At 40.6% G+C, this 14721-nt stretch overlaps 1 protein-coding gene across 1 annotated transcript in view; it reads right to left on the bottom strand.

Moving 5' to 3' along the window:
- The window catches only part of als2 (alsin Rho guanine nucleotide exchange factor ALS2), a 66997-nt gene extending 53390 nt beyond the window's left edge, over nucleotides 1–13607 (bottom strand). The window contains exons 1-4 of the mRNA XM_003227334.4: nucleotides 13453–13607; nucleotides 4915–5005; nucleotides 3904–4055; nucleotides 2319–3232 (exon numbers count right to left, since the gene is read on the bottom strand). Of these exons, the coding sequence (XP_003227382.2) occupies nucleotides 2319–3232; nucleotides 3904–4055; nucleotides 4915–4934 (1086 nt within the window). The 5' untranslated portion in view covers nucleotides 4935–5005; nucleotides 13453–13607. The remainder of the gene's footprint in view (nucleotides 1–2318; nucleotides 3233–3903; nucleotides 4056–4914; nucleotides 5006–13452) is intronic.
- Between the last annotated feature and the right edge of the window lie 1114 nt (nucleotides 13608–14721).

Genomic DNA, 14721 nt, shown 5'->3' on the forward strand with positions numbered 1-14721 from the left:
ATTGGAAGGATTGAGATAGTGGAAGAAAAGCTATCAATTTTGAGATTTTTGTTTCTGGTTTTGTGAGAAGATAGGTTCAGCGACTCTCCAATTAAAGTACCTCAGTCCACTGCTTATTTTAAAAAATTATTTATGTTTTTTATCTACGTTGCCATTATGAAACCACTCACTGAAGTGTGTAACAAATAAAAATAAAGGAGTAATCACATAAAAACATAACACAAACCCTGAGAGTTGTCCACCCCTGCCTGCAATGGTATAAAAAGTTGCAGAGAGCCAAGAGAACCAACCAGGCTGTATCCCTTCCATCTATTTTCCAGCATAAGTCATCCATCAGGAGCAGCCCCATAGTCCAGCAAGATGCCCAGCAGAAATGAGAGGACATATTTACTATTATCTAACTTTTTGAACAAATTTGCTTCTTTCTGCTAGCATATGCAAAAATGTCAGCATTCTTATACAGGAATATATTCCCAGCAACTGAGTCTAGCATAAAAGCTAGAATTTTTGGCTGGAAAGTCTGTTTTCACTGTCACCATGGTCAAACTAACCACAAAAGAAAGCATAATCCTTTCTATTATACTTTCTCTGTAAGTGAGGTTGAGATCACCCACTATAGCTGCACAGGTTATTAGCTCTTCAAGTAGTCACTCACTGACCCTTTTTATTTCTTCACTATTCAAGGCACATTTTCAAGGCTCACTAGAGAAGCAGGTAAATCACTTCTTAAATTAAGTTTTTAAAAGTTAGGCAGTCCAGCCATCAAATGAACATTTTCAGCATCCTCACACAACCTACAACATAAACAAAAAATAGCTAGAGGGGGGTTTCTTCAGCCTCTATGTGTCTGTCATATGCTCCAACTGGACAAAACCTCTTTTGTGTTAACCCGTCCCACATAGATGGTGACTCTGTCTATAGGAAGCATGATATCAAACAGCTTGCAGAATACAAACCAAATCCCCAAACACTTTATAGCACTCCCACCCAGCAAAGGCCCAATGAGGAATTTTGGAGAGCAGATCACCTCAAATTCAGAAATGATCCAGTAAATTTCCATCTTACTCATATATAACTTTGGAGCTCTCTCCAGAAGTATAATGTACAAGATGACGATGGCTATCTTATGATCTGAAATGTCAAGAATTAGAGGAGTTTTCCAAGCATGTGTGCCCTGAAAGTGTTTTTAAAGAAAAATGTTTTGAATGCCCTTTCAAGATGACTGGTTCCAGAAAACAGTAAGAGGAATCAGAGATATTAGATCAAGCAGATTTTACTGGAAATAAACAAATGTAATTAAAAAAAAATCAAAGTCCAGTATATCTGCAGAACAGACATTTGATTTCAATTTGTGTGCAGAACAGAAAGAGAACATTGAATTTAGTTATCAACAGGAGGCCCAAACTGAAAAGCAAGAACTTGTTTGCAATACACATGTCTAATTGCATGCATGCAGCCTGCAGCCCCATGAGAAAAAGCTTCAACCTACACAGGGGAATGATTCAAGACATTACAGTACACATGAAGATGAAAAACCCATTGAAGTCCACTTCACAAACCAAGATATGGAATACTGTACTCTAGGCCATCATATGAAGGGTCAGCCTAATTTTATTTGTCACAGCCCAAAGGTATTTACAGCACATACCAAAAACAGATATCATAAGGAGACTGTTTTGACACTGCTCCTTTCATTTATTAAAAGCCAAAATTGGCATGATTCCTTATAATATGTTATGGAAGTATCCTAAATAACCAAAACAAATTTCAAATATTACTGTTGATTTTCTGGATTTCTGTTTAGACCCCGAAGAGAGAATGATCAAATTTTTGCCACCTCAACTACCAGTTACATTGAGCAGACACTGAAAATTTAAAAATATAGCCAGTGCATATATGCTAGTGTGTGATGGAAGCTATTTTAGATAAGGGGTTTAACATCTGTGACAGGGCCTTTTCAATTGTGCTTGGTGTTAATATGCAAACTTCAGAAGGTTCAACCTTCCCTGTTTTGTGAAGAGGTGGTGCAAAGTAAAAAAAAAATCATCATATTGCTCAATTCTATTGTGAATTAGTTTTAATTTTTTTGTTTTCCTTTTTATTTTTCATTGCTATCATAAAGAGATTATGTTTTTCTAAGGATTACATTAGCCATCGCTCATTTGGAATACATTCTAAAGGGAGAGGCACATTAAATATCTTTACATATATCCTTCAGAATCATTACTTTCATTTTGACATCACATTTTTTGCAATTCTGAGAATTGGACATACTTGTTTAGACATTGTACAGTTACAACCAAAATGAGTATGGGTACCTGTTCAGGCTGTGAATCAATTTGCTTCTCTCCACTCAATGAGTGATTTGGAAGACTCATATGGTCTTGTTTCGGTGCTGTTTTGTCAGTTGCCAAAAGATTTCCTGGACTTGAAATGCAGTGGCCATCCTGTCCAACACTATTTGAAAAAACATTAGCTGCATTATATTCTGTAGCCATTAGCACCTGGTCTTCTGTAGCAGTCTTCTGATAATCCCCATTTTGGCTGCTGGTTGTACTCTTCTCCCCAAGAGTTTCTACCGAGGAGCAATTGAGGTGGTTTTCTGATTGAGCGTCAGCCAGGACTACACCCAAAGGACAGCAATGACTATCCGAGATGATCACATGATCTTCTTTGTCTGTCATAGTAATCAAGAGCTGACTGCAATGATTGCATCTTTCTGGGATAGGTTTCACATCTTGAGTGGGGAGGCACTGGACAAGAGCAAGGCTGTGATAAGCCCCACAAGCAATCTGAAGTACAACCCGCCCTGCAAGGTACTCAACCTTTTGAGGTTTGGTCACTGGGAAAGTGTTGGTTATAAGGCCGAGCTGACAGCCGCTTCCCCATGCCCATATCTCTCTGTTTAGTGAAAGAGCCAGGGTGTGCTCCTTTCCACACGCCAGCTGCAAAATCCGTATTGGCAAAAGGTTACTAGCTTCAGAGTCTGAAATACTGACAGGTTTTGGTTCTGGCACAGCAGACTGGCTGGCCACAGCACACTGCCCAGAAGAATTTTCCCCCCACATGTACACCACACCATCTTCAGCAACTGCTCCACAATGGAAGCTCCCAGCTGCCACTATGGTAATGTGTTGCCCACTCAAAGTCTTTTCCAAAATGGGACAACTGATATATGCATCTTCCAGTCCAACCCTCCATGGAAGTTTTCCAAACGTGTAAACCTCACCACCTAAAACAAAAGAAAAAATATTCAGGCCATGTTCAGGTCTATCACATTTATAAAATATACAAAACACAAAATCCACCAAATTAACAGTGAAGTACATGAGTTGTGTCCCAAATCTCATCTCATCTTGGCCATCAAGCAAGGTTAGCCCTGGCTAGTACCTGGAGATCACCAATGAATACCAGGTTCTGTATGCTATATTTCAGTAGAAGAAAATGAAGAATGACCTTTGAGAATTTTTTGCCCAAAAAAAAACCCCTATGAAATTCATGGGGTTGCCATAAGGCAATGGTTCTCAACCTATGGGTCCCCAGGTGTTTTGGCCTACAACTCCCAGAAATCCCAGCCAGTTCACTAGCTGTTAGGATTTCTGGGAGTTGAAGGCCAAAACATCTGGGACCCACAGGTTAAGAACCACTGTCATAAAGTAATAGATGGCTTGAAGACACACACACACAAGTTATAGTCCAAAATATTATTCCAAAATGCATTCAATCCCTAAATGGGCAACTAATATGCTAGCTATCATAGATTTATAATGCAAATTTAAAGGGAACCTGCTTGCCTGCAAAACAATATCCCATGAATAAGCACAACATACAGAGGTGGAAACATTATTTTCTTAGAGGAGAGGTTCACAAACAATTCTAATTTTTAGGAATAATGCTGCATACCTTCTGATAGAAGCACACCATGATTTACTCCAAGTGCTGCCTGCAATACTGTTTTTGCATTCCAACCTAGAAGCCTTTCTGGGGCTGGAAAAGCGCAACCAGCTTGCCATATGTAAGCCAGGCCTCTTTCACCGTTTTGATCTGCAGAATTGCTTAGCAAAAGAAATAAAAATAAATAAATAAAATGAAATAATTCCACACCTAGTTAAGAGTTTTTTCAAACTTAGGTTAGAACAAATTACATACACAGGACAAATTCCTTACACTTGACTGTTAAAAAGGCATCTGTAATGCGTAAATAACATCTTACTTATCACACATCAGTTCAAGGAAGTCTAAGGGAGCACTTAGATGATCTAAGCATTGGTCACGGTGAGCCTGAAGAATTAATTATGCCTATTCTCAATATTCTTTGTTACTTGTACACAGGTACACAGTAGGGATATTTATGTGAGTAGGTATAGTGATAGAAATCATGATTTTACTAGATTGATGAGTCCTAGGTTTACAGATGCTATCAGTCATGAAGCTCACTGGGTGTGTTTGGACTTTAACTCAGCCTAATGTATGTGGTTGGATGGCAGACAGAAACAACTGAACTGCCCCAAGCTCTCTGAGAAATAGTGAGATTAAAAGGTAATTAAAAATAACCATTGAACTCAATTTGGTACTATTCTTCTTGCCTTCCAACCTCCAGACAGGAATGATATTATTAACAGCTATGTTGCAGTAGTGACAATAGATTTTTTCATAGCTTAAAATCCTGCACTAAATCACAGGTCTAAAAGCATATATAACTCAGTCTTATGAATGATGGTAGTTTACATACACAATGCATATTATTTTCACTACAACAATAATATGAAGAAAATCAACTTTTCCATGTAACTGAAAGTTGCAAGCCTACTCTCTCAGTGACACTTGTTCCTTGCTACAAGTGAAGAGTCATTTGCAAGGGGGAGTCAAGGATTGCAATAGTAATTTGAAGATATTTATAAAACACAGACCTACCTTTTTTTTTCCGAGTCCATCAGTCAACAAGAATACTCCATCACTACTACATCAGTTCTTTCAGATAGTAAGAGGGCAGTTTTGAAAACCACTAAATTGAAAGCAAAACACAAACTTAGTGGCCATTGCTCATGCAGAACAGAACTGTTACAAGGTTCAGAGACTGAAATGCTTTAAAAATTCTCAGCAGAGAGGCTTGCACTGCCCACACAGCCCATGAAAAGCCTCTACACTGTTAAAGCAAAATCAGTTTTCAAAAGGATGGGCCTTTGAGAAAGCTGGAACTTTTGAGGCAGCGTCTATAAACTTGCTGCCAAAGGATTCAAACAAGTACTTCTGCAAAATACAGAAGAGTTAAATTTATTGAACACTTTTCTGAGAGAAAAGACATTTTAATATATATGTTCTCTGTATCATGAGAATTCTCATTCAAAAATTTGCAGCAAAGATATTAGAGTACCTTCTCAGTTTTCTGTCCATTTGAAGAATTATACAGTACTTACAAAGTGAGAAAGCATTGTCATAAACAATTAAACTGTCAATCCCTTACCATAATATACCAGTATGTTAAGAAACTCTTAAAGTACAGCTTTTCCCTGCACTTGGGGCTATTGAACTGAGCAGAAGGGTGGGGAGAGGCACTCCTCTGCTCCTCATGATACAGATATACTGCAGCTTGGCAGCCTAAACTCAAGCCATATCCAGAGGCCATGTGGCTTCTTTGCAGTTCTGTATTAAGTTTCTTACTTGTGAGAAGAGTATTGATATCATCAGTAGTTGAAATCTTTGGCTCTCTAGATGTGTTGGCTAGAAAATCCTATTAGCCCAACCATGTAGGTTTAAAATAAACAGTAGGAATTGTTGCAGTCCAAAATGCCTGGTGGGCCATGGGTAATCTGTGTTACCAAAATGTGGGGGACTGCCTGTAACGCAAAATCTGATGGAATCATGTCAATAAGACATCAAGAAAACTCATCAACATAACCATATTCCAAGGTTATGCTCTGAATGATAACATGTTGGAGCCCATGAGGAAATTCATCACACATGAAAAACAGACTTCTTGTTAATCACAGGTGACTGTAATGTAAAAGTAGAAAGAGGACAATCAAAAACTGTAGGAAAAATTGGCCTAAGATCAAGAAATGAAGCAGAAGAGCAACATTGAATTTTGTGAGGTCAACTGTGTGTTGATGGCAACATATTGTTCAAGCATCTAAAAAAGAAACTGTATACATCAGTGGTTCCCAAACTTATTTGGCCTACCGCCCCCTTTCCAGAAAAAATATTACTCAGTGCCCCCTGGAAAGGGGGCGTGGCTTCTGCTCAAGAGGGTGGGACTGAGCCTCTCCCCTAGTCCAAGATGCAGGGCTGGGAGGTGGAGGTGGGCGGGGCCACAAATGGGCGGCCAGGACTGGGATAGGCAGAGTTAGGAGCTCTGAGGCAGTGCTGAGCTTCTATCCCTGTCCTGTGGCACCTGCAAGGACACAGTGGGTGGGGCTAGAGGAGGGGGCGGGGCCTCTTCCCAAGTGCCTGACGGGGCTAAGCCTCTATAACAAGCACCTCAGGGGAGGTATTCAGAGGCTCAGCCCTGTCTCGCGCTCTTGGGAAGAGGCCCCACCCCTGTCCCTAGCCCTGCCCTTTAGTCCTAAAAGGCCTTTCAGGAGAGGTATAGAGGCTCAGCCCTGTCTCAGGCTCTTGGAAGGAGGCCACGCCCCCTTCTCTAGCTCCGCCCCCTGTGTCCCAACAAGCGCCTCAGGAGAGGTATAAATTCTCAGCCCTGTCTTGAGCTCTTGGGAAGAAGCCACGCCCACTACTCTAGCTCCGCCCCCTGTGTCCTAATAGGCGCCTTAGGTGCTCAGCCCTGTCTCCGGCACTTGGGAAGAGGCCCCGCCTCTCCCCTGGCCCCGCCCCTGTGTCCTAATAGATGCCATCACTGCCCCCCTGGATCACTGCAGCACCCACCAGGGGGTGGTAGCGCACACTCTGGGAATCACTGGTATACATGGACATCACCTGATGGCCAATATAGTTCTGAGTATATAGAGTGGTTTAATGACCTAACATTTGCATTCTCTCACTTCTTATTCAAAGGCTTTGTTAACTGAGATATGCATATATCAGTAAAACAGAAAATTAGTGGAATTCTTCTCCACTAATTATCCTAGTATTAAGCAGACATAGTGCATTTATTACCATAAAATGAGAAAATGAAAACAAAACAAGGAGTCAAGGCTGTATATAGTATTAAAGTCTTCATCTTGTCCCTCATCTTATGAATTTTATTTTCCACTCTAAAAAAAAAATTTCATATGTTGTCGAAGGCTTTCATGGCCGGAATTACTGGGTTGTTGTGTGTTTTCTGGGCTGTATTGCCATGTTCCAGAAGCAATCTCTCCTGATGTTTCACCCACATGTATGGCAGGCACCCTCAGAGGTTGTATTGGAAAAAACTAAGCAAGGAAGGTTTATATATTTGTGGAAGATCCTGGGTGGGAGAAAGAACTCTTGTCTGTTGGAAGCCAGTGTGAATGTTGCAATTAATCACCTTGCAGTCAGTGGTTTCCTTGATGTATGGCAAGAACACTTTTCCTCTGCCTGGATTTTTATCTTTACTCTCATGGCTTGTTCTTGGCCTTACAGCTCTTCTGATGTCTGTGGTAGAATATCCATTGACCCGTAGAGCCCAGTTTAGGTGGTTTAGTTCACCTTGGAGGAGATGAGGTTCGCAGATTCTTTGTGCACGGTCTGCCAGGGCTTTGATTGCACTTCTTTTTTGACTTGGGTGATGGTTGGAGTTTTTATGAAGGTATCTATCCGTGTGTGTAGGTTTTCTGTAAACTGTGTAGCCAAATTGTTGATTGGGTTTGCAGATGACTAGAACATCTAGAAATAGCAGTTTTCCTTCGTTTTCTTTTTCCATGGTGAATTAGATGTTTGGGTGGATGCTGTTGAGGTGGTCCAGAAACTTGTTGAGTTCTTCTGCATAGCTCCAAATGGTGAAGGTGTCATCCACATATCTGAACCATATAGTTGGCTTTTTTGGTGCTGTTTCTAGGGCTTGTTTTCAAAGTGCTCCATGTAGAATTTTTCTATGACTAGGCTGAGAGGGCTCCCCATGGCTCCTCCATCTTTCTGTTCATAGAATTCATTGTCCCACTGAAAGTAGGTTGTGCTGAGGCAATAGTGAAACAAGCTCTCCACCATCACATTTCTTCTGGGAATGTCTTCTGTGAAATTCTGGTTGATAAGTGTGATGGTGTCTGCCTTGGTGAATAGAGATACCACATAGAAGCTTCCACAGATATATAAACCTTCCTTGATTAGTTTTTTCCAATATACCTCACAACCTCTCAGGATGCCTGCTCTAGATGTGGGAGAAACGTAAGGAGAATGCTTTTGGCTATATAGCTCGGAAAATACACAGCAAACCAGATATTACATTATCCATTTTCCCCATTTATTTGGAGGGAGACTTTGGGAAAACCCAAGGGGAAATTTCCCCCCTCCCAACTTCACATTTATAGCAAACTGAAAAATTATAGCTTACAAATCATTTCCTAGTCTTAGCTTAACTTCTGCACATATAAAAGCTCAAAACATGATGTGGGCTTTTTACTTCACTAAAAACAATTTTAACCTACTATCAGCAGTAAGCCAATATATAAGACACTGTCACCATAACAACTATCCACTTCTGGACAATGAATTTGTTGGGTGTTGAGTCCTCCCAGTTGTTTCTGACCTAGGGCGAAGTTGTCATGGGGTTGTTGTTTTTTTTGGCAGGATATCATGTTTTGAAGAAGTTTGCTACTGCCTTCCCCTGAAGCTTGAGTCCAAGGTCACCACTGCAAATGTGATCGCATTCATTCTCTTAAACCCAACATTTCTGAAAATACCTTAAAATCAAAACATTTGTGGAGAAAAACCCAAGAATAAAGTATGTGTGTGGGGGAAAATCAATGTGTGTGTTACAGCAGCCTGGTTTTCTCATTACAAATCAATTGATCTGTTACTAGTGTACTGCATCCAGGGAGCTAAAAGGTTGACTTTGTTTAACAGGAGTAGATTTTACTTTTTACTGTACATGTGCGGTTTGCTGAAAAGTATCAGTGTTCTGAAATTCTATAGGTGCTTTCTCGTCTATGTATTGGACATATTGGTTGGAATCTTATTAGTGATATGTGCCCATGTATGGCTTACACTCTTTTTTGATAGAGTGCAATTCTGTAGTCCTTTCCATCCCATCAAAACTCTCCAAGCTGTGTAGCTCTCATTAAAGCACAGCCTTATATCCCAGGATGTAATCCCAAATTATCTGCTTTAAACTGGATTATATGTCTACACTACCAGATAAGCAGATAACCTGGGATCAGATCCTAGGATATAGGGGCACTGTGGAATGGGCCTCAGATATAACACGGAAATAACAGACTATACTCCACCACAATGAAAAAGCAGGTCTGCATATTTCAGCAAACTTTGTAATCAAATTATCAATACACACACGCACACACAAGTTAACTGAAACAACCAGATCAGGTAAAGCCTTGCAGAAGTCAGCAAAAACACTTTTAAACCTTCTAACAAACTCTTGAAGGCTTTATCCAAAATACCTTCAGGGATTACTTTTTTTTTTACCAGCCTCCACTTCTCTTATGGTTTTCATTTTGGTTGGGCAAAAATATAAATCTAGGCTCCTCTGAACATGTTGGGGAAATACGGTGAGGCAGGTTTATCTGCTTTTTCCTTTTCTTAGCTTTGTTGTCAGAGGTTAGCAGAGATATGCTTGCATTTGCCCTTGAGCTCCACATTACAAGAGCTGAGCAACAGGTCAAACAGTCACTTGGTGCTCACTTTCAAGAATTTCCACTACTAATTCAATTTACTTATGGAATATAATTTTCATGAAGGAATGCCATGGAAGTCATTCTCACCAAAAGCAACACAAATGATCATCACACTTTATTTGGAAGAAAGAAGTCTCCAAGGGCCTATCCCAGGGATGCCACCACAGCTAGTACAGTGATACCTTTAGGTAAGAGTTTAATTCATTCTGTGACTGAATTAATTCAAATCACTCTTATTTTAAAGGAAAATTTCCCAATGAAATGCATTGAAATGCTACTAATCTGTCCCGGCCTCCTGAACCCCTTCACTATTTTTTAAACATGATTTAAATAAGAAAATGTACTCTACAGATAACAAATAATGTATACATGTTCATTCGCATGGAACAATAAAAAAGAAAGATCAACTTTAAAATGGTAGAAGCACAAAGTTATGGCAAGAAAGCACAAAGTGAAGAGGCAGAAGCACCATTTTTTCATCCTAGACTCATTCTAACCTCCCTCCCTCTCTTGCTCTCTCTCCTTCTTTCTCTTCATGAAGCCAAATATACCAGGAATAAAAACAAAATCAACTAACCCAAAGTTCCTCAAAATGGACAAGATCAAAGCAGGCAGCAATCTCTCAAAGCAGACAAGAGCATGAGGCACTGAGGCTGCTCCCTTGGAGCCCTAAAGCCCTGTACTCTCCCCTTCTGGCGTTAGCTTTTAACTTAAAATGCTGCTCTTATGTCAAAGCAAAACCGGCCTGAATGATGGTTCTTAACTCAAAATGTTCTTAAGTTGGAACACTCTTAAGTCAAAGTTACACTGTATTAATAAAAAAAACACCGAGATATGAGAGCAAGCTTCGGCTAGAGCGATTTGTGGAAATTGACTGGCTGTGCTGACTGCGGGATTCAGGAAGTTGTGGTCCAGAAAAGTAACTTTTTCAAGCTCTGCTGAGAGCCATGTAAAGAGCCATGTAAAGAGTAGCCCATTCAGTCAGCATTTCACCTCCACAAAGCGCGGCCAGGTTTCACTGGATGCTCCTATAAATATGCTTTTAGTAGTTCTGCCAATCTTGGAATTTTTTAATACTGTCAGCAGGAAGACAAAGGTGTAAATGAATGCACGGCATTAACTCTCTCTGCCTTTTGAAATATGTCACCATCCCTGGAATCCGCTGAGCCATCTGCTCAGTGCATATGTCTGCAAAATATGTCTGCAAATGGACCATATCCCTCAATAGCAAGGCCAGCTCACGCTGCTTCAGGAACAAAGATATCACTTGCTGGGACTAGGGAGAACACAGCAATAGCAAATGCAAACTGCATCCTCTCAGGCCCCATCTACACTGTCATATAGTCCAGTTTCTCAATCCTGATGGTCTGATTATATGGCAGTGTAGATCCAGCCTCAAGGAGAAACAAGGAAGGGCTACTTCAAAAGGTCTTTCACTACTGCCAAATATGGACACCTTGCCAGATACTGGCTTTTAAAGAACAGTTTGGGGGAGAGAGGGTGGGTTAAAAATAAAGTATTATTATTATTATTATTATTATTATTATTATTATTATTATTATTACATTGTATAGTAATATATATGTGTGTGTGTTGTCGAAGGCTTTTGTGGCCGGAATCACTGGGTTTTTGAGTTTTCCAGGCTGTATGGCCATGTTCCAGAAGCATTTTCTCCTGACGTTTCGCCCACATCTATGGCAGGCATCCTCAGAGATTGTGAGCTATATTGGAAAAACTAAGCAAGGAAGGTTTATATATCTGTGGAAGATCCAGGGTGGGAGAAAGAACTCTTGTCTGTTGGAAGCCAGTGTGAATGTTGTAATTAATCACCTTGATTAGCATTAATGGTCTTGCCAGCTTCATGTCCTGGCTTCTTCCTGGCTGGGGGAATCCTTTGTTCGGAGGTGTTAGCTGCCCCTGATGGATTCAAATCTGGAATTGTTTTCAGAGTGTTGTTCCTTGTTTACTGTTCTGATTTTAGAGTTTTTTTTAATACTGGTAGCCAGATTTTGTTCATTTTCATGGTTGCCTCCTTTCTGTTGAAATTGTCCACATGTTTGTGGATTTCAATGGCTTCTCTTTGTAGTCTGATAGTTGTGAGAGTGGTCCAGCATTTCCGTGTTCTCAATAATATGCTGTGTCAAGGTTGGTTCATCAAGTGCTCTGCTATGGCTGATTTCTCTGGTTGACTTAGTCTGCAGTGCCTTTCACGTTCCTTGATTTGTGTTTGGGCAATGCTGCTGCGTTTGGTGGTCCCTATGTAGACTTGTCCACAGCTGGATGGTATACGGTAGACTCCTACAGAGGTCAGAGTATCCCTCCTGTCCTTTCTGAATGTTGCATTCGTTGGATTTTCTTAGTGTGTCTATAGATATTTTGTAGGTTGTGTTTTTTCATCAGCATGACTATGCGGTTTTGTAGTAATTACTGTATTTATGAATTTAGCATCAAAACACCCTAATGTATTGTAACACTGACTACAAAAACATTGACAACTAAAAAAATGACTACAAATAAAGATAGAATTGCTATCTAGAGAAACAGATGTGGATCTGGGCGGGAGGCAGATTGCGTTGGATAATACAGAAGATTGGATGAGTGAAGACTGGATAAGCAAGACTCTACAGTAATTATATATAAGTATAACTATGAATAATTATATACTATATATATTGTATGCTGCATGTGTTAAACGTGTTTGTAAAGTGATGTGATACAGCCAATGGGCTAATCAATAAAACGTAGGTACTATAAATACAATATATATATATATATATATATATATATATATATATATATATACACATGCAGCTACAGTAGAGTTTCACTTATCCAAGCCTCGCTTATCCAAGTTTCTGGATTATTCAAGCCATTTTTGTAGTCAATGTTTTTAATATATTGTGATATTTTGGTGCTAAATTCGTAAATACAGTAATTACAACATAACATTGCTGCGTATTGAACTGCTTTTTCTGTCAAATCTGTTGTAAAACATGATGTTTTGGTGCTTAATTTGTAAAATCATAACCTAATTTGATGTTTAATAGGCTTTTCCTTAATCCCTCCTTATTATCCAAGATATTCGCTTATCCAAGCTTCTGACGGACCCGTTTAGCTTGGATAATTGAAACTCTACTGTATATAGTAACATATATATATAATTACATAGCATCCTTTATGGTGAACATGAGAGAACAAGAGGGCTACAGGTAACACTTGTTGGTCCCTTCTGCCTCCTTCAGAATTTCTGAGGTAAATGGCAATGACACCCCTCACTTCAGGACGCAGGGTTTATTATGGTTGGGTTGGGTGTCCTTAAATACAAGTTCAATGTCCACGCCAGGAAGGGAAAATGAGTGTTTGTTTACTCTTTCAACCTGTGTGACATCATCCTCGAAACGGACAGAACTCCTTGGCATTCTTGGCCCTTCCGAGGGTGACGTCATACAGGCTCTAAATAAGAGGGATTCAAACCGCTCCCCCCCCTCCCACACACGAGCGCGCGCCCCCCAACCATCCTCAGCACGTGACTGAAGTTTCGCTCTCCGCTTAGCCCCGCTTAGGGGGAACGGAGGGGGGGGGGGGACTGCAATTAGCCGTTCGAATTCCAGCGCTCGTGACGCACACGGCTATTCCGCCTTTTTTCCACCACCCCCTCCCCCTTTCTCCTTCTCCTCCTCCTCCTCACCTGGGAACCACGCGCGCTCTCGCTTTGGCCGTCAAGATCCCCGCCGGCTTCTAAGGACGCCCAAATCAGCTGATTCACGTAAAGGAGGAGGGAGGGAGAGGCGGGGGCTGATGGGGGCGGAGCCAACCCGCGAGCCTCTCTCTGGCTGGATACGATGGCAAAGAAAAACCCAAGAGGGGAGGGAGAACTGAGTCTGTGGGATCGTGCGTACGGGGAGCCGCGTGGGACACACTAGCCCGAAACGCGTTGTCTCAACACATTTCTGGGGTCATGGGGAAAGAAAATAAAGGCTCTTCATGGAAGGGAATCAGCAAGCACCTTTCTGAGTAAGGACCCTTCCACACAGCCCTATATCCCAGAATACCAAGGCAGAAAATCCGACATTATCTGAGTGTGGACTCAGATAATCCAGTTCAAAGCAAATATTGTGGGATTTTCTGCCTTGATATTCTGGGATATAGGGCTGTGTGGAAGGGCCCTAAGGCACCTTCTACGCTGCCATGTACTGGGTGTTTGAAAAAGAACTCCCTATTCACCATTTAAATTAAATGGTGAATAGGGTATTCTTTTTCAAACACCCTGTACAATTCAGATTACAGTAGAGTCTCACTTATCCAACATAAACGGGCGGCAGAACGTTGGATAAGCAAATATGTTGGATAGTATGGAGAGATTAAGAAAAAGCCTATTAAACATCAAAATAGGTTATGATTTTACAAATTAAGCACCAAAACATCATGTTATACAACAAATTTGACAGAAAAAGCAGTTCAATATGCAGCAATGCTACGTAGTAATTACTGTATTTACGAATTTAACACCAAAATATCACGATGTATTGAAAACATTGACTACAAAAATGCGCTGGATAATCCAGAACCTTGGATAAGCGAGTGTTGGATAAGTGAGACTCTACTGTATCTGCTTTGAATCAGATTATATGGCAGTGTAGACTCGGATAATCCTGTTCAAAGCAGATAATGTAGTTTATCTGGTTTCATAACCTGGATTATATGGCAGTGCAGTTCCAGCCTTAGTCCCCTTTTACACTGCCATACAAAATCCAGATTATCAGACTTGGAACTGTATTGTATGGTAGTGTAAACTCAGATAATCCAGTCCAAAAATGATAATCTGGATTATATGGACGTGTAGAAGGGGCCTAAAATGGGCAATTTCTGTGTTATTTGAGACAATCATTACACATGGTGTGAGGATTCCAGTGATCTCATTATCACTTTATTTAACTGGTAGAATTGCACTCTGCCC

Source organism: Anolis carolinensis, chromosome 1 (assembly GCF_035594765.1).
Source record: "Anolis carolinensis isolate JA03-04 chromosome 1, rAnoCar3.1.pri, whole genome shotgun sequence".
NCBI classification, from domain to species: Eukaryota; Metazoa; Chordata; class Lepidosauria; order Squamata; family Dactyloidae; genus Anolis; species Anolis carolinensis.